This window comes from Scophthalmus maximus, chromosome 12, assembly GCF_022379125.1.
Source record: "Scophthalmus maximus strain ysfricsl-2021 chromosome 12, ASM2237912v1, whole genome shotgun sequence".
Classification (NCBI taxonomy): domain Eukaryota; kingdom Metazoa; phylum Chordata; class Actinopteri; order Pleuronectiformes; family Scophthalmidae; genus Scophthalmus; species Scophthalmus maximus.
The window spans coordinates 12,158,548-12,178,301 of NC_061526.1; the positions used below are offsets into that span (position 1 = coordinate 12,158,548).

The window sequence follows — 19,754 nt, forward strand, 5'->3', positions numbered from 1 at the left end:
GCAAGAAAGTGTTGAATTACAGCTCAAGTCAGCACTAACTCCATATGTGTGCCAATACGTTTGTATACAAACTTTTCAATAAGTTTTAGATGGCCGACCAATGAATAATTCCTCCACTGCTGCCCTTCATATAAAGGAGCAGTTACACCAAAACAAAGTCTGTCTGAGACTGTTGTGAGATATTTTTTTGTCAACTACAATATCCACAATCCTCTGTGAGTGCCTCTGACCAGCTGTGCTGTGGATCGAGTCATTTGCTCAAGGGCACCTCAAAAACAGTAGTTGAGGAGGAGCACTTCCCTCTGCGCAGGCGGAGGTGTCGGCACTGGTTGCATCAACAGGGACCGTCGCGGGACAAGAAGTCACATGCAGAGTTGCTCCATCGGCCTCACACGCCTCACCTCCTCCCGTTCCCCAACACCACACACGTTTCCCCCCCGCCAGGCACTGAACCCCGTCCCATGTGGGCCTCCATATTGTCCTCCCACATGCTGCACACACAGACTAGCACATGTGCGCCCTGGTTCTAGCTCTTTTGGTTATCCCACATACACACTCTCGGAGGTTTGTATGCAGAGAGACATGTGCGGAGCAGCGTTTGTGGAGGTATTAATTAGACTGAGCAGCAGGATGATGTGAGATGTAGAAGTTTCGAGAGTGTGAGCTTCCAAAATAAACAGCCGATGAAATTAAATCAACTATATTTGCACTACAACGGTCACTTTTCATAAGGAAAAGTCAGTTAGGCTCATTCAGATGCAAATATTTACATCAAACATTTTTGGAGGACTTGTTGAAGCATTTTGCATCTGTTCCACAGACAGTCACTGGTCCATGTGTGTGTTTGAAGGCTGGCTGATAAAGACAAAGAGGAGTGAACTCGTTAACACAAAGTAAATCTCTTTATTCAGAGACAGAGCTGTTTTTCTTTTGAAGGGGGACTGGCAATCACCAATGGAACCCGTGCCTTCTCTAAGTCTAAGTCTTCACGTCACAATTCAACCAGATATTCGACGGCTTTTAGACGAAACCGCTGTTTGTTTTTAGTCAGCCTTAACTCTAAAATGACACAAACAAGCGGAACAGTGATTGGAGGCGTTGATGACGGATGGGGTATTAGTGTTGCACAGGGTTCTGGCGATGTTTAACTGCTAGTTTGGTGGGCGGCTTGGCTTTGCGGCATCGTGCAACAGCCTCTCAAGAAACCAACATCATTTATTTTTCCGACGGCGGCTGGCATCAGACGGATCCACATAAGCCATTAAAAGCAATTTGGAAAAGGGCATTTTGATGAGGAGCACTTCACCCAATCATGAAGCACTTAGAGCAGTAAAGCGAGAGCACATTTTGAGGAGTGACAGGAGGGCACGTGTGCAACATGCACTGCGGGAAGGAAACTTGCCACTGAGCTTGCAAGAATAATGAGGGGGAGCTGTTAGGTTTTCTGCAACAATCAGCTTCACTTAAGCTCTGTTTCATTTACAAAGCCACTCTACAAATCAAAATATCACATTTCAACTGACACGGGCAGCCGAGTGGAGAAAAGGTTGTACTATGGCTGAGTGGGACGAGGCCTGGCGAGCACCGAACCACATTCCTTGGTTCAAGCAGTAATTAAGGGGGAGAGCCAAGATTGGCAAAAAAGTTGTGATATCCCTGTCACCAGTATGGGGGAGCAGGATTTATGCAGCAAAAGGTGCTGCTCCTGAACAAGGAAGTGCTGAAACACAGTACTTCCTTGTTTTGTCTTATAACTTCCTGTCTGTGCCGGGAGTGTGACTGTGAAACCTTGTGCAGCTTGCTGTCACTGTAATTGCACATTTTTAATCAGTTTCATATTATTTAAGTACCTTGTAAAAGACTGCTGCATGGAGCTTGACAAAATATAGCTGACTACATGTTACATAGTTGAGTGAATTGTTTTAATTCATGTTTATGAATCAGATTCCAGACCAACAAAATAAAAATGAGCTTGTTTAGTGCCTATTAATGAAGATGGAAAAAAATATAACTTAATAACCCACATCATTGTGCTGATGATGAGGCCAACATCCCAGGGTAAGGTTTTCCGTTTTTTTTACTATACATTGTCTTGTCTCTCGTCAAGGATGGCTTCTGGTGATGTATGTGCTATTATGTGACCAATAATAAAAATGACCGCGATAACAAAAGAGGAGCTCGATCCACTGAGTGAACCGTGTTATTACAATGTTGCGGCTGCTTCACCATCATTTATTTGCACGTCTTTGCACTTAAACTGCCTTTTTAATACCCATTGGTCAAGTGCTTTCACTGGATTATTAAGCAAGTTTCAAGAGTCTGTTTTATTTTTTTAACCATCAGGTAATTAATGGAAGCCAATGGCTGCAGGAAACAGCGGGAAAAAAACATTTTAAGAATTATTTTCAATTATTTATATTATTATCATTATCATTAATAACTGCTATTAGTTAGATGTGTGTATAAGTAGATGTGATTGTTTTAAATTCAATAAAACAAATAAAATCACCGGTATGATGGATGATAACTTTGTCAGTATTTGAAACTTCACATTTATGTGTTTTGGGATCATTTGTTATTCACTCTTTTTATGTGTGGATGACAACACAAAAAAGCAGCTGTAGAGTTTGATTGCCCAGTTGTAGTTCTATTTGCAAATATATTAACAGGACAAGAATATAATAGATTCAATTGGTTTTTGAAATTTATCTTTTTACACTGTCCTTTCTTCCTTCGGAAGAGTGTTAGCCTGACATAGCCAGACCTCTCAGTTCATTTCCAAGAGGCGTTACCAACGGACGCAGACGAATCATGTGGCTTCTGTTGAGCATAGAGAGCGGAGATTTCCATAATGATAATTCCACAATGTCTGTGGTCAAGTGTTGCCGTTCTTGTGACAAATGCTCGTTCGCAGCCTCGGTTGTTTGCAAAAGTCACTTCGGTCTGCGTCATGGTTTAAACCCTGCCCATTATCTGATAATTGGTTGTGATTGGACCGGCAAGTGTTCTGCCGGTGAAAATCACCTCCCAATGGAGGGGGTCCAGACCGTATTCTGACAAAGCAAATTTAAATGAGCTCCCCGAATTCGTCTGGGTCCCAGTTTAGAAGAGTATGACCCCTGTCCTTTTGGACTTTTGAATCAGAATGGAAAAGATCACGAGCGCTGTGCTGTATTCTTTGTGATGAAATGACTCAGCTCTTTCTCTGAGTGTACTCAGACTGCATGCCTTCGGAAAATCTCTACAACAAACTCATAGCACGTCTTAAGTTAGGTTTCTTCATTTACTCTTTGCACTCCAGTGAGACGCGATGAGACACAAAATGAGACACTTGCTGCAGTAGCTCTGCGTGTTTGCCTGTGAAAAGTGTCCTGGGTTGCATTGGGCCATTCCAAAAGGTATCAAGTGACTGATGTATGATGGCTGGAATTGGAAATTGTAATCCCTTAGATGCAACAGTCAAATGCAAATGGGCCAACAATTACCACTTCCTGCGGGACAGAAAACAACCTCCCTCAACACAGGACTGGAAAACCAGGCGTTAGCGCTTTACAGCACATACTCAATAATTGAGGGGTTTTACTCCAAAATGCTAAATACTCACTGGAAAATGCATGCCACCTTAAATCCCTCAGTCAGTTTTTCAAAAACACATGACTCGAGCTTCACAAATAGAGCTACAGTATTGTGTGAGTAAGTCTTGGGATGACTCCAATTGACTTGACCAATTGACCAATTGAACCCCATGATGATTTTCCGAAAGCTGTCAGTGTTTATTATTTCTTTTAACACCCACACAAAAACAAAAGTTAAATCTTGTCCTGGTGGTCGGTCATTAGAGGCTGTGCTTTTATGTGTCTTTCTCTAAGAAAACTCCATTGGTGAGGTGGCTTTCGCAGCATTTCTTATTTGGTTGAAGGCAGAAATCAAAGTCTACTGATAAGTCAGGTGAATCCAAATAAATAAAACCAAAAATCCATCACATTAAAAACCACCATGTCACCATTGCAAGCTTTTCTCCCGGCTGATTAAAATCAAGACCAGCCAAAACTAACACAATTAGCTTTGCCTCTGACACCTCTTTATCAAAGTTAGATTTTTTCTTTCACATGGCAGTGAGTGTCAAGAAGATGAATGCACAGATTTTCGCCCATTAATTCCTCTTGGCACTTGAAACCTAATGAGGCAGAGCTCATCAGTCAGGCTGGGGTGACACATGACTGAGATGCCTTTTTTTCTTCTTTTTTTTTTACAGCCAGAATATTCTTTATTAATCACTGCTGCTGAGTTTAGTTTCCTCTCAAATTTTTATGTTTACATGCAGGCAAAGCCAAATTCCTCTGCTTTCAGCAGCTGAGTTGTAGCGTAAAGGTTTTATAAATAGAGAGCAAGAATTATACGTATGTTTTTGTCTCCCTTAATAGGCAAGCCATGCTTAGAGTGCTTGACCACGCTGTCAGATTTGAAACCACTCATGGTCCCTCCAATGAACCAATCGGCTTCTCTCATTGTCTATCATTGCTCCATCAGCGCCTCTCTTCAGACTGCGGGTCTGACACTTCCGCGTCCACTGGTCTCATCTCTAACAGTCCATTGACTCGAGGGCAGGCAGCTGCTGACAGACGAATGAAATAAAAATGAATAATAGGATCCATGTCTCAAAATCCAAAGTAAAGAAACTTTATTTCTAAATTGGCACTGGCTGAGGGAGCTGTTTTATGCGATATTAATCGTGGTGGCAGGCCCCATAATCCCTTACCCTGACTGAAATCTATCACGCGGGTTGCATCTGTCTTATCTCAAATCTTTGAAAGAGAGGTTGTTGCTCATTTTTAGAAACACCACGGGTTTGACCTCGCCTGCTCGGGCTTACAAAGTGTGCATTCATAGCAGCATAAATGTTATGATACAACTCGCTGTAAAACTTTCCCTCGCCGAAAGAAAACCAAACTAAAATGAATCAATTCAAGTAGCTGAGCCTTCGGTGACAAAACAAGCTGATTTCTACCACATCAGAGCCCATATTCTTATAAATAAAACAATTATCTTCTTGAAGGATTTTACTGCCTGTGACATTCCAATTTCGCACAGGAAGAACAGCGCGGGCTCAGTCAGCACATAAACACAAATGATGTATAATAAACAGGATCTGCATGGCAACACAAGCCTACATCCGGGGATGTCTCAATTATATATGGTGGTTGATTTTCAGATGAAAATAACTTGGAGGGATTCCATGTGGCTTTTGCGCATCTGCCGCACAGACAGTGTGTACGTCTTCGCGTGTTGAGCTGTTTTGAGGAGTGCTAGCGAGAGAAAGGGAGGGAGACAGTAAAAACAAAGATGTTTCATGGATGACAGAGACCAACGAGTCACCTCATCATTCGCTGGTTAATCTCTTTGAATCCTTTTTCATTTGTCAAGTCAGATCTCCTTATCACTCCTGTCAATGACGCGGACTAAAATCAATTTCAAAATGACACAAAGCTAGTGCAAATATTGATTTTGTTGTCTGTCACCTAATTGTAGTTCATCCTGAGCTACAAAAAAATAAAGTGTTATAGCAACATTTTAATAAGAAAGCATGAGAATAAAAGAGACCTTTTGGTGTCACAGCAAATATCCTAGCAACCATAGGATGCGTCACCATGGAAATGCTGTTTGATATAGTCCATCAATTCAGCTTTAATTTACAAAAAGATGAGGTAGAAGATCCCTTAGTCCCTTGTATGGGTCAAGCTCAAAAACAGCTGGATCCTACACTTACAATAATGTAAATGAAAACTATCTTTCTCAACACCCACCCAAGTGATATGACTTGACTTCACAAAACTTCTGAATCACAGAGGACATGTAAAATCAATAAAGTGCCAAACTGGATGCAGATCTGGTGCCCACATCTCAAACTTGTTCAGCAATTCAAATAGGTCCGCTGTTGTGCCCATGGAAGGCTGTTTCCTTTTGTTGGAAAAAAAAAAGACCAGTCAGATCTTAGAAGGGAAGGAGGTCAAATGTAAAACAGCCGACTGAAACCTCATCTCAGTTGATGGCTTTGTAAGTGAATATATAACAAATAGCTGAAAGAAGATGTTGTGGTCTTCACACCAGAGTACATTTAATCAAGTAGCAGGGAAAGAACAGATTACAGCATGTTTTCAGGTCGCGAGTACAATATGAAGTATTTCTGGATGACTTTCGAACCATCAGGAGCTGGAGTTGAAGTAACGCGTCTGCCTTTTGTCTCGCATAAACGCTGTAACAGATCTGTTACAGACCATCACCGATACGATGAAGAGCATTAGCAACACATTCTGCTGTCAAACCCGTCTGAGGCCGTTTCTCCCACGAGGGTCAGAGAGGTTAAGCTGCTGACGCTCAGGCATCTGTTGCGTAATCTGCAGACGAGCTACATATATGAGGAAAGGTGAGAAATATCTTCGCTGGCCTGCTGCTGACTGTGGGTCCTCAACATTTTCTGTCCTGCTACACTGGATACAAACAAATTAATGCCATCGTATTGTATGAACTCTTATTACAGTGTAGACTGTAGAGCAAAAAAAAACTATGATTCCATGTGATTTACATTTTCAGGCTACACAATGATATATTGTATTTATTTTTGTATTATAAACGTCATCTTCAGTGCACTGACACAAACCAACACATACAGTAGTACTTGCTGATTCGGTGTAGTTCAACATTAAAGAGGGCCATTTACTAAGCCTGATGCAAATTTTTCAGTTTGGAGGTTATATCTCAGAATGTGGATGTAAATGAGAGCTGCTGTTCATTTGATTTGCATAAGATGAAGCTAAATGAGATGCATTGCTGTACTGTTTGTAAGGGAACACACTTTTGGTGCTGCAAATGAGCCTCCATCCCACAAGAGCGGGGTTTATACCAAATGTGAGGAAATATTAGTTAAATGGGCTCATGGCCATACTTATATTGAAAAAAGAAAAGAAAAACGGAGATGGAGTATTACAAGTTATTATTGGCTGCTGCAGTCGTTATGTACCTGACTTAACCGGCTATGAGCCATTAAAAGGCAGGAAAACAAAGCAGGAGGTGATGCGGAGGTAAAACGGTGTAGAAAAGAACAGATCTTGTCTTATGGTGTTGAACGCAGAGCTGCTGCACTTTATAGTGCATCTTTACAATTTGCTGCAGTAGTCTTAAGCCACTGCAGTAACTGAGCACTTTCATTACCTCAGCTCGTATAATGTGAGTTTTTCTTATTATGCACGTTGGACACGGAATAATCCGTTGAGAGGTCTAAAGTGAGAAATGTGTATATCCATTGAAAAATTCAAGGGCATCATAAAGAGTGCGGTGACTGAGACGTGGTTGCTTTGCCTGAGAGGTCATTCAGTTCAAATATCTGGTTTTAGTGGATTTTTGTATACCATGATATATATGCGGTATTGTATATAGTATGTTGTATTTATGTCTTGAGTTTGGCCAGGTCTGGTTTTTATCTCTGTGGGACTTCCTGGTAAAATAAAGGTAACTAAAATAAGATAAAATAAAATTGCCTCACTGTTTTTCTCGCTCTCCTGGGTGTCTAATAAAAGCAGTGCCGCAGATTTTTACACCAGCTTTTCCCAGATGTTAAATGTCACATGTAGTTTCCTCTGCTGCAGTGGTCAGTCTACGCTGATAAATCACTCGCGGTTGCTAATTTACATTCCCCCCTCCCATGTGTTGTGCCTCTGAACAGTAACGTCAGGAACTTGTTGCTGCTTTTCTTCCATTTTACCATTGAACTCCATGTGGTCCTTGAGGAAAATCAACAGTTTGGCAATTTAACACCCAAGACAATCTTCACATCCGTAACAAATATCTCCCTTAATCTTCACCTGTAAGGTAGCAGTAGATCTAACATATCTAGTAGATCACAATATTAGCCATATGTATGTCATGCACCTCATTTATCAGTGTATCGTCGTGGGCACGGAATTTCTCTGCTCACTGGAAAAAAGTTAAAATAGTAAAACTGATAGTCAAACTCCTGGGTGAGCTTGTATCTCCTCTCTCAGTTTGCTTTAAAACTGGAGTAATAAAAATTCCCTGTGTGTACCTACTGACAGATGCCTGAACGCCAAAGTTCTGAGAATTTAAAAAAAAGGTCACTATGAGCCGCATTCACTGCATATTTGGGAGTACGTGTGAGAACATTAACTTTCTGAACAAACACAACATGGCAACAAAGGGTGCAAGGCTACTGCAACAGCAGGAGCAAAGGTGTGCTGGTAGTGAATAGGCTGATGATGTGTCCTTGAGCAAATACTGAGGAGCGACAGAGAATGAAAAATATATCTTTTTTAAATATCATGCAGAATGTATTAGAAGCAGGTTTCTGATTTTTGATCTCTGAGTTTAAAAGAAACAAGGACACGCATTCAGTGGAGAGACGGACTGACTTGTACTGTACATTGCTCCCAAAGTGCAACATTCACAGTGAATAAAAGGGCCGCTGACAAAAGTCAGGAGACGCTGCAGCTGGTGTGTTGCAGTCAAACATACCCAGCAAGATCAAAAGTAATGAGTCCTTCACTGTGCCAGTTTAACAAGCCAGCCCTTTTCTCCCTTAAAAGAACATCTGCCAGTGTCGTTCACTTATAATGAGTGATTAAAAGCTTCCTATTGCGCTACACGGGAGCCTGTAATAAGCCCCTGGGTACCCGCTTCATGCTGCTACACTGGCTAACACATGAGAGGGTCAACCTGTGCTCCAGGACAAACGCCTCTTCCAAAAAACAAATAAAACAACTCGAAGATTCACAAGAGTCAGAGAACGAAGAGAGTAATGTTGGTGTGATGGCGAGTTTTACTACAACGGCTGCTGATGCGCTTGAGCAGCCATACATTGAAAAACTGGATCACAGTCCAAGACCTTGGAGCGGATTCTAGACCTCCCACTTTGGGGCATCGCGATTCCACTGTGCACTCCTCTCAACACTGATAATGGAAAATATTTCCTACATATTGTGTTGAAAACAGGACACATGTGTCTTGGCCCAAACAAGATAGGGGAATACACTATAAATGATAACCTGATGATGAAATACAAAGATTGATTAACCTTGATTTAGCTCTGAAAGGATACATGCCAAATGTGCAGTGGACTAAAATTGCTCCAGGATGCCAGGATTGTGTCCAAGCTGCCCTTCATGTGTTTGTCATATGGATATGAATGGCTGGTTGTACTTTAAAAGCTGTCTTGTTGCTGCCTCAGCATTTGCAGGAGAGGACAGTTCAATCTTATACTGTACTTGAACTCGCCACCATTGAGGCATCCAGACTGGGAACATGGAGAGAGAATGCCTGAACTCTACAATCCGCTGATTAGCTCTGGTTTCAGCATTCTGTAATGGCCGTCTGCCCCTGCCCTCTTTAGACCACTCTCCGCCAATCACTGGGCATGCACAAACGACATCAGGGATGTTTTGGAAGCCCAGAGGTCCTATCATCCATTTGTCGGTGTATATCTAGACCAACTGACTGTCATAATAGGTGAATCGCTAGACAGCCAGGGCTGGTGTAATCAAATCAACGACACGAGGAATAGTGTCACGCGGATGCCAGTTGGTTAGGCCGTGCAAGAACCCAGGCCAGCGACTCAAATTAGTAACATGATCAATTAGAAGCCGAGATTAATAGCCAGTCGCGCTGATGATGAAACTTCACAATGGCGGAGATGTCACCGATGAGCGGTTGTGCAGTTTGTCCTCCCGCCAACAGATGGGCCGCCAACAGATGGGGCCCAAATGAGACCAGTGGTCTTTTATAGTCTCCAAGAAACCCTAGACTCAATTAGGCCTCAAAGGCAGCCCACCGATTCCAGACCTGCAACTAAGGCCAACATACTAAGCAGTCTACTTTAATTCATAGTTTTTGCATTAAATGAATATTAGCAAATATTCACATCACTATTTGTGACATCATGACATCATGACATTATGACGTGTTTCAGTTCAGTTTTGGATTCTAAGGTTCAACAGCCTGTTGTTTGAATGGTTTTTTTAAGTAAAAACCAGAGAGATCACATCATCACATTGTTTCTTTGGATTTCGGGATCTGACATTTCCAGTAAGTCACCAGTGAAGAGAGCTCAAAAACTTTGTTTTAACATTAACCTTTGTTTGGTGAAGGTCTGAACCATTTTTCGGCAGTATAATGAACTACATAGTTATTTCTGTGTTGTGAGAGATCCCAGAAGCTTAAAGATGCTATATGCAAGTTTTCGCTGCCACCAAATATGGTCTCTTATAGGGGTTGGGTGGTGTATAGTATAGGCAGCTCTACTTCTGCACTTCAGAGTGCTTTCCTGCTTTCCTCATCATAGCAATGCCATAGTGTGTAACCTCAACGGTGCAGCGTAACATAAACTAGTTAACCGCCAAAAAAATCACGGTCAAATCAAACTGGATTTGACAAGAGCCAAGGCTGAGAAAAGTCAATCCAAATACGCACACTTGAAAATCCGATACTACAAACGCAGAGCAACAGGAAAGAGTTGACTTTAAAGTAACGATTTGTTCGATGGAGTCTCTCCTACCCCAACCTGTGCAGCCTTCTGCTGACAGATCTCTGCATCTCTGTGTTCACTGAAGATTTTGACAACTGTTTGTTTCTCCATGGCATCCTTTGATGCGTTTGCTAGAGGCCAAACATACACGCATGCACCCACCCAGACAGTGAAACCACACAGTCATCCTTCCTGCAGAGAAGCGCTCTGTGGTGTGCTAATGATGTCTGCCTATAATGAGGAGGATTAGTGTTGCGAGGCTTTAATATTTTGTGCTGAATGGGCCTCTTCTGCTGGCCTCCGCCCGCCGTTCTCTTGTCTGAGCACAATTTTTCTTCTGAGAGATAAAAAAACAAAAAAAAACAATCCTTAGCTCAATTCAAAAACCTGGGTGTGCATCTAATTCCTTCAGATGCCTGCGTGAGAAATTGCACCGTCAGAGGTGGTGAGGGATTGCGAAGGGGTGAGTCTGAAGGATTCACACAGACACCGGTTGACGTTTTTAAATCCACGAATGTGTTTATAGCTTTACATGGTGAGAGAATTTTTCTCCAAAACGCTAAAATGAGAATAAGGTCAAATCCATCTGTTCCAAATGTACGAGTAATCTAAAAGGTGGATCACAGTAAGAGATGTTAAAGAAGAGGACATAAAAAACTAAACTGAGAAGAAGAAAATTAAGAAAACACTTTTTGCGGGGTATGTCACACTCCTTTTCCTCTCTTCAAAGCTGCCGCCAACTCTCCCTAGTCACTGAATCACATCCGTGTTGTACATTTGTTCATCTCTACTCTTATCTATTATCGCAAAGCTGAAAAGCAGTGAAAGGAAACATATTAAACCGTGGAAAGATACAGAGCCCGACTCGAATCTACGCTGAGCTGAAAGCCCCTCGTACCACGCTCCTGTCACTCCTCGTTCTCATCACCCCTGCAGGCTTGCACAGTTTGTCCATCTTGGACCAAATATGTGGTCCTGGATCATTTCTGTGTTCGAGCCCCACCCCAGATTTCACAAACAAATTTCCAACAATCATTTTGTTTCCAACACAAATCGATCCAACCATTGCAAACCAGGAAGTTCCGACCAGCTGACCACGCTGAATGCTCCGTACTCGAGACAAACTGTAAGCGAGGGGTAAGAAAAAGGAATCAGTCTGCAGTTTTTCAAAGCATTAATACCAGGGATTTGGGGGATCAAAGACAGGATCAACAAGCTATTAGTTAAAGGCTGTAAGTGAAACTGTTACTCCTACTTTATTGCATTCGTTTTTGAGTCTAAGAAAAGTTATAGAACAACATTTTAAAAGCCCTGCCATATACATATTCAATTTCTCATTAGCATCCAAGTGACCCAAATGTCACCTTTTAGCATTAATAGATGATACCTGCACACGATGAAATCGGGGTGTTACTGTACACTGTAGTATTAAAGAGATCAAAGGTCAGACTTTTTTGCATTTTGTCCTTGATGAGAGCAAATTGGAGTAGGTAGAGGAGGGAGACCTGGGAAAAGGGAGTTATTAATTCATAACTCCACCGTTCTTTGACATGACCTCCCATAAGCCCTCAGGGCAGCCAGAGGTGATACCTCCACTTCCATGGAATGGCTACCTGGCTTGGTTTGAAAGGTTTACAGGAAGTGTTGAGATGAAGTAGCTTGAACGGAACCCATATCAATAGAAAAATAGAACGTACTTAAAAATCTTTACAATTCCCTTGAGTGACGGTTCTTCAAGAATTAGAATTAATTTTTACTGGCATGTTGGCGGCAAATGTCAATGAAAAACCTGAGCAAAACTATCTTGGCCATTACAATTACAGACACATCAGCCAAGTTTTTCTGCTCAACAGGAAATGATCGCCTTCAACTGATTTGTGAAGCTTTGTGAATGCATTGTGAATGTGGGATAAGAGGTGAAAAAAGCGTATTAAGCATGGAGATGAGCTTGGAGGCTCGCGGATGCTGCAGATGCCGGCGCTGTGTTCGTTTGTGCTCCTTCGCTTAGAGCAGCTGCTCAGTTGGCCTCTGTCCAGTCACCAGACGAGCAGCAGCCTACCGGTTAAAAAAAAAAACTGGCTTGTGACTCCAGGATCATCATTTCAAGTCCCACATGGGGAGAAATCAGTGCAGAGGAAGTAAATCAGACTCATCTGGCCCACCATTGACAGCTGCTGCTACCGCGATGTCTCCGGCCAAGGCGTTTAACCTGCAGGTGCTTCGTGGCCAGTGGCGGGTTTCCAACCTTTACAGCTCGTGTTGTCAGTATGCAGCCAAAGGTTTAAAGAATAGTTCTAGGTTTTCTCAGCACGGGGTAAAGGTTGTCAGTATAAAACTCGAGTTTCAGATTGATATCGGCGTTAAAGCTCACGGAATAAACAAGCCAAACAACAGACTTTTGCACAGACACATATTTTCATGTTTCATCCCCTTGATCTCTTAGAGTAGTTTGGTCAGTTTGGTCCAACGAAGGACAAAAAAAAGATACCTTGTTATTTGTTGTTATCCATGTTCACACTGACTTTTTATAAAACAACAGCTGTAAGCATGAAGTCACGTGGAGAACAGGTAAATCTAAAAGCAACTCCACCACTTTTTATGAATATCACTGGCAGAAACACGATGAGAAAAAGTTGTCTTTTACTCTAACGGAGATGGTTACCGTGTCATCACTACATTTCACCCGACTTATTCTTACCTGCTTCCGAATTTCCGATCAATCAACAAAAGTCCCTGCACTTGTGTACCGATGAGCACCAGTGTTACAATTGTTACTGAATTACCAGCATGAATACATATGTCAACTATAAGATTTCACTTCCTTGACAGTTCACAATCAGTAGGTTTTTAATAGTATGATTGCTTCTAAATTCAAGAATTCATATATCTGCTCTTGCTTTCATGCCATAAATGAACTGAACTGAAGTGAGTCCATTCGGAAACCAACCAATACCCTCTTTTTAAATCAGCGCTGCTCCAATTTCACACCAGCCCAAACAGAGCACATGAGATGAGCTAACACACCACACTTTGTTTTCACCAAACCAAACAGTTTAGGTGTGAAAGCATATTTTTCTCTCTCTACACTATGCAGCTAACGCAATACCACAATAAATGTTTTTTTTTCACTTATTCACACTTCAGTTGGTTGTATGAGTTCTGCACCTGTTCTGCGGGTTTATGCTGCTGACTACTACTCAGTGCTAACATGTATCCAGATTAATATACCCAGCAAACCTTTTTATCTGCCACATAATAAATCTGTTCCAAAAGGTGGACGTGCAAACCCATCTTTGTGGATGATGTGAGTGTTTGCGTGTATCAGATGCTCCCTTCCCTTCGCGCCCACACACTATAAGCAACTGTGCTTCCTCAAACTTAATTTTCTCAAGCTGGCCGGACCCTCTGTGGTCAGAGCAGGTGGTGGATCAATGGGCTTAGTAAGTGACTGAGACAAAGAGCGAAACTGCACGCACGCACACACACACACACACACACACACACACACACACACACACAAACACACACACATACACACACAGGTCTCTGGCATCCCGGGCCACATGCTTGTGGTGCTGCGGCAGCTCGCCCCTAGTGACTGGTGCCTCGGTCTGGACTCGGCTGTTTTTGCCAGAATCACTTTACGTGACAACAAAAATAAATTTGCAGGAGTTTATCTTTGCTGAAGTGGTCGTGACACACTGAACCCGCACACGACAGAAAAATGTATATGGTAGACAGAAAAATGGTACAATGAATTAAAATAGTTTTTTAGCAAGCTGTAGATAGTGATAGTAATTCTAGTGAATCTAATTTCAAAGAAGCCAAAAGTCTGACACACACAGACACACACAAAAAAAATCACCACTACTCGCCCACAGTGTCTTACTAAGAAAATGTGCCAAAACAGCTAAACAGCTTTAGTCACTTTTAATGGCAGGAGGGCAGATGCCAGGGCTAACCAGCACTGCATAAACACTTAGTCAACTCCAGTTAAAGTGAGGGGTAATTATCTCAGAGTGACGACAATCAGCAGTTATACAGCGGGGGGCACCGCCAGCATCGCTCAGCCACATGGCATCCAGAAATACAGATTATTGAAAAAGGTTCAATAAATCAAAATTTGCTGGGGTTTGATGTTTTTCGAGACTCTTCGGTCAAGTGGCAACGTGGTTCCTCATGTCATCGCCACGCCGGGCAGCAGAGGATTGTGGTTTGTGAAAGGCTTTAATCAGAATTGCTGCGATTGGCTGCTTGAAGTCTGGGTCGGACATGAACACTGAAAGCTTCAAGTAAAAACTTTGGTAATAGGATCACTTTCAACTGGCTTGTGAGACATGACTTTGCAAACATACTATAGGGTTAATTCTTTACCTGTTCACTCACAGGTGACAGGGTAAAGATACTTATTTTAAGTGGGTCCTCCATTTAAAAATCCTACTTGAAGTTAAAGTGAAAGATGAATCTAGTGTTAACTACATTATAAGTGGGTAGTTTTGTTCAGTGGTTCCCAACCTAAGGGTCATTTGCTTCAATTTATCATTGATAATTTGACCACTTAGGGACTCAAACTGTTCATTTAAAAGAAAGCATCTGGGATGCTGAGAAGGGGTTAACACTGCCAACAACTCGCTGACATCTGAAATGTGACAAGTTGTCCCCAGTAGACATGCTTTGCAAGGTGTCACATCTAAATGTGAATTTAATATAATCTAATTAAATGGTAATCATAGCTGTCAAAGAAATATAGAAGACTGAAAGGTACAATATTTCTCTCTGACATGTGGTAAAGTACCTATAAAACTCTACAATAATCCGTACACGTTCAAGCATATGTTGGTATGATCACATCCATTCAACAGGATGTTGTGCTGCTGTGCATCAGATGAACTCTGTAAAAGGCAGTGTGATCTCTGTGCTACCAAGCTGGCTCCCACTGTGTATTTATTTATTTCTCTGCCGCTCTGGTAGCTTCAGTTAAAGAAACACAACCACTTAGAATGTAAAAATTAATTTCAGCAGAGCGGTAAAAAGTCAGTACTTAACTCCAGATAATTATTCCTCTTAAACATAATTTGTTCTCATGCAACGGTGCATTAAATGTTGGATGATGTTCAATATAAAAGTGTAAACACTCACCATTTGTGACTGGCTCCTGGGGCTGCCATTGATATCCTCCACCTTCTCATTCGCTGCACGAGACAGGAAATGTAGTTAGACTTTCTGCTCTTGTCCCAATCTGAACATTAACATCCTGACGCCCAACGACTTCAGCTCACGTGCAAAAGCAAATCCAGTGGGACACCTCTGTTGAGAATGCCATAGGAGTGTGTGTATGTGTCTGTGTGTGCGGCACGTGCGCATGTGTGTGCGTACGTCTACATGAGTGTGTGAAAGTTTGTGTGTCTGTGTGTGTGTGTTGAGGTGCAGAGCGATGCAGAAGAGGTCTGGGAAGCAAAGCTGCCTAATTCGTCAGCTGCCGCCAGAGAATTACTGACAGGCCTGCTTGGCCTCATTGTCTGTTCGGGTGAGCAGGGAGGGTAAAGTTTCAGAGAGAGAGAAAGAGAGAGAGAGAGAGAGAGAGAGAGAGAGAGAAAGAGAGAGAGAGGTGTAAGGAAGTCAGACGCAAAAAGAAGAGAAAGCCAGCATCAGTGAAAAAAGGCAGCATTTGAAACAGAGACAAATGTATATTTGTTTGTGTAACAGAGACACGGAGAGAGAGAGTCCCAGTAAAAGAAAAGTTTTCTCCAGTGATGTACATGCCAAGAGAAGGGGAGAGAGAGAGAGAGAGAGAGAGAGAGAGAGAGAGAGAGAGAGAGAGAGGGAGAGAGCAACAAAAAACAGAAGTTAAAGATATGTGAGAGAAACTTGTCTGAAAGAGGGAGGGTAAAAAAGGGATTGCATAACAGCCAATGTTGAACAAGTTACTTGAAACATGTGTCTGTTACAGTAGTAGAGCGAGAAGCCCCAAGGCATTTAGTGACCGTTAACAGCTACTGTACCTCAGTCCCTGTGACTGCACGTCCCGTTGGGTCTCTTTGCAAAATACACTACAAGATTTGTCAATGTCTTCCAAAACCACACGCACAATACTGTATGTTTATGGATATGGATCCGCAAATGACTAGATTTATCATATATATTGTATTTTTCTGCACCATTTTAAAAACGTAAACTACCGGTTAATGTTTGTAAGGCATAACCATACTTGGGAAAAATGAACGTTTGCCAGAATTGACTATGGAAACTTTGACGACCAATCCACACAGCTCAACACCCTCCCCAACAGGCTTTACAGCGCCACAACTGTCACACAGTAGCAACAAATGTAAATGTAAACATTGTACATTTTAGACATTTGGAAAACAAACAAATTATATATACCACATCAGTGTGCCTTTGCGATTTGTGTGGGCACGTTGTTGGTTTTCTGGTTAGAGTTTGGGTAGGGGTTCGCACCATGGCCGACAAAGAGGATGAAATGTGTATTCTAGATACCGTGAAGGTCTATTTCCCTCTGTTGGCAGAAGCTAGTTTCCTCCCTACACCCAGCTAACACATCCCTGACCAGGATGTCCAAGAGAGCCTGGTCCACTCTGTCAAGCCAACCTCTGGTGAGACAGCAGAGAAGCTGCCCTGTCCCAAAATGTCACTGTGTTAATTAAACTGTCCTGTCAGTGTAATCACTTACACTACTCTTTGCTGTAAAACAAGGAATGAGTTATTTCAATTTTGTTGCTAATAATGTGTAACTTGGTAAGAGCAAGTGCAAGACCCAGAGGAAGGCAGAGAGTAAGAGAAAAAGAGAAATTAATATCAGAGAAACAGAGAGAGAGAGAGAGAGAGAGAGAGAGAGAGAGAGAGAGAGAGAGAGACCTAGAAAACATTAAATTATGAGGAGTGAGGTTCAGGCGCGGAGAGAAGCAGTGTGCAAGAGAGAGAAGGAGAGACAGAGAGAAAGAAATACAGAGATACAGACAGAAAGAGAGAGAGAGTGAAGTAAAGACTCTCTGGGCTCCAGTAGGGGCCACATGCCTCTGCACCCCGGGGTGTCAGAGTCATAGATCTCTGCTGCAGCCCGCCCGCCCAGCACCCAAAACAAGGCAGGGCTGCTGTGATTTGGCCCAAATATCAGACTGAGGAACAGCTTCCCTCCTACTCACCACAACAAAGACCAAGAGACGGTGTGTGTGCATGTGTGTGCATGGCGTGTGTGCACATGTGCGTGAGAGTCTGTGGTCGTTTCATCTAACAGACAGAATGAATTATGGGTTTTAATACTGCTGATAGCGCTAGGATTTATTTATTTGTACTTCATTAACAATCTTTGTACCTAAAGTAAAACAATATACTGTCAGAGTGTGTGTGTGTGTGTGTGTGTGTGTGTGTGTGTGTGTGTGTGTGTGTGTGTGTGTGTGTGTGTGGATACCTACCTATGATCTGGATGATCTGTGCCAGCAGGACTCCATCGGTGATGTCCTGGCTCAAGTCCTTGATGAGGCGCGGACAGCCCGACTTGGCCAGGTAGTGATTGGCCCAGTCTGTGTAAATCTGCAAAGACAAAACAGATGTTGTGTCAGTGTGTGCCTGAGAGACCGAGGCGGCGTGGCGGTGTGTGTGTGTGTGTGTTGCGAGCACGTGTGGGACAAACACTGTGAGTCTTTGAGCACTTTACAGAAAACATCAAGCAAAATAAAGAACAATAAAGGGGACACAACACATAGAACACTGACTAATGTATATGAAGGAATGCTGAGTTTCTGGGTTTGCCCCTGAAGGTCATCGCTAAACTTCAACCACTGACAGCGTTGCTGCCTGTCCCAGCAGCTTGCTGCTCTGCCTCAGTCTCTTCTGCGACGATGTGCTCACTGTCCTGCCAGAGAACCTTTTGACATTAGATAGATGTTAATAAGACGGACTGCTCTAACCTTGCGCAAATACTCTACGGCAACCACATTAAAGACACTCTCAATGTCTAAAGACTGCTGTCCAATTGGTCCGCGTCTTATTTTTCACTTAAAACAATTACATTGTTACAATTTTTACATTATTCCGAATAAGTCCCCTGTTCGGATTAAGACATTTGCTGTAAAAGGTGGATACACTGTCCCAACTCTTTTTGTCAAACCGGAAGAGCCGCATATTGGCTAATCTTTTGCATTGTCACCTAAAACCACTTAACAGCCCCATTGTCTTTCACCGGAGCCCATAAGCCAACAGACAAGCCACGCTTTGTCTGCCGGGCGACAGATTGGTCCAGACAGCTGCTGCCGTTTCGATGGACCTACAAGTGCTAGGCCCCATTACAAGCAGACCTATATTGAAAGACTCAGGTGTTTTTTTTGCACATAAATAGGTTATGGATTGACAGAGCTATGGCCTTGTAATGCTGCTTCAGGCACCCACAGCAGTTTCCTAACTTCACCCGTGTCAATAGTTTCTCATCATTCACTCAACTTCCTGAGATTTCCTTCCAGATCCGTCCGTCTAAAGAAGCTTACTGCGCCTGAGAAACACAAGCGAAAAGAGAGGCCCGGCGCACTGTGTCAAGGGTGCGTTTGATTCGGATTTCCACAGGCAGCCACGGAGCAACGTCTCTCTTCCTATGAGGCTTGAAATGAGATTCAAAATCCATACCAGCGGATTCAAAGACAGTGAGGGCTGAATCGCTGCCTTGTCATTTCTGGTTCGGTGGGTGGGGGGTGGACTACCACTTAAAAAGGGTATTTTAATATGAAAAAGTACTTCAGATATCAAGTTCAGATTAAAGTGGTGCTTGGAACATGTGTTCTTTCTTGTGGTGTTTCTGCACCACACCAACCTGTCAGTCAAAATACAGTATGTGACTACACTAACATCTTTGTCTGCAGATGAAGTTTCTGTAAAAAGTAAAGGCTTTTTGTCATCTTGAATGGTCGACATTTCCAGAGAACCCCCCCCCCCCCCCTCGTAAAACTCTCTCATGATGAAATAATCTCCCTTTTTACCCTCATTTACCTCACACACCACTCACAATTAAAAGCATTTCTCTCCAGGCTTTTTTTTCTTCTTTTTCTTGGAAGCGAGACGTCGGCTCCTTCAGAGACACCGCATCTCTGAAGTTTGTATATGTTGTGGTTTTCTTCCACGACTTTCTCCATTATGAGAACTCGTTAAAGCGCAAACCACAAAATTGAGAGTCGTCATATAGGGGACACAAAGGCAAATACACACCCACTAAAAA

At 42.6% G+C, this 19,754-nt stretch overlaps 1 protein-coding gene across 6 annotated transcripts in view; it reads right to left on the reverse strand.

Annotated features, from left to right (window-relative positions):
• nav3 (neuron navigator 3) overlaps positions 1 to 19,754 on the reverse strand; it is a 172,944-nt gene that overhangs the window by 101,261 nt on the left and 51,929 nt on the right. For all 6 annotated transcript variants that reach the window (XM_035613926.2, XM_035613909.2, XM_035613919.2 and 3 more), the window contains exons 2-3: positions 17,965 to 18,082; positions 15,671 to 15,723 (exon numbers count right to left, since the gene is read on the reverse strand). In XM_035613926.2, the coding sequence (XP_035469819.2) occupies positions 15,671 to 15,723; positions 17,965 to 18,082 (171 nt within the window). The remainder of the gene's footprint in view (positions 1 to 15,670; positions 15,724 to 17,964; positions 18,083 to 19,754) is intronic.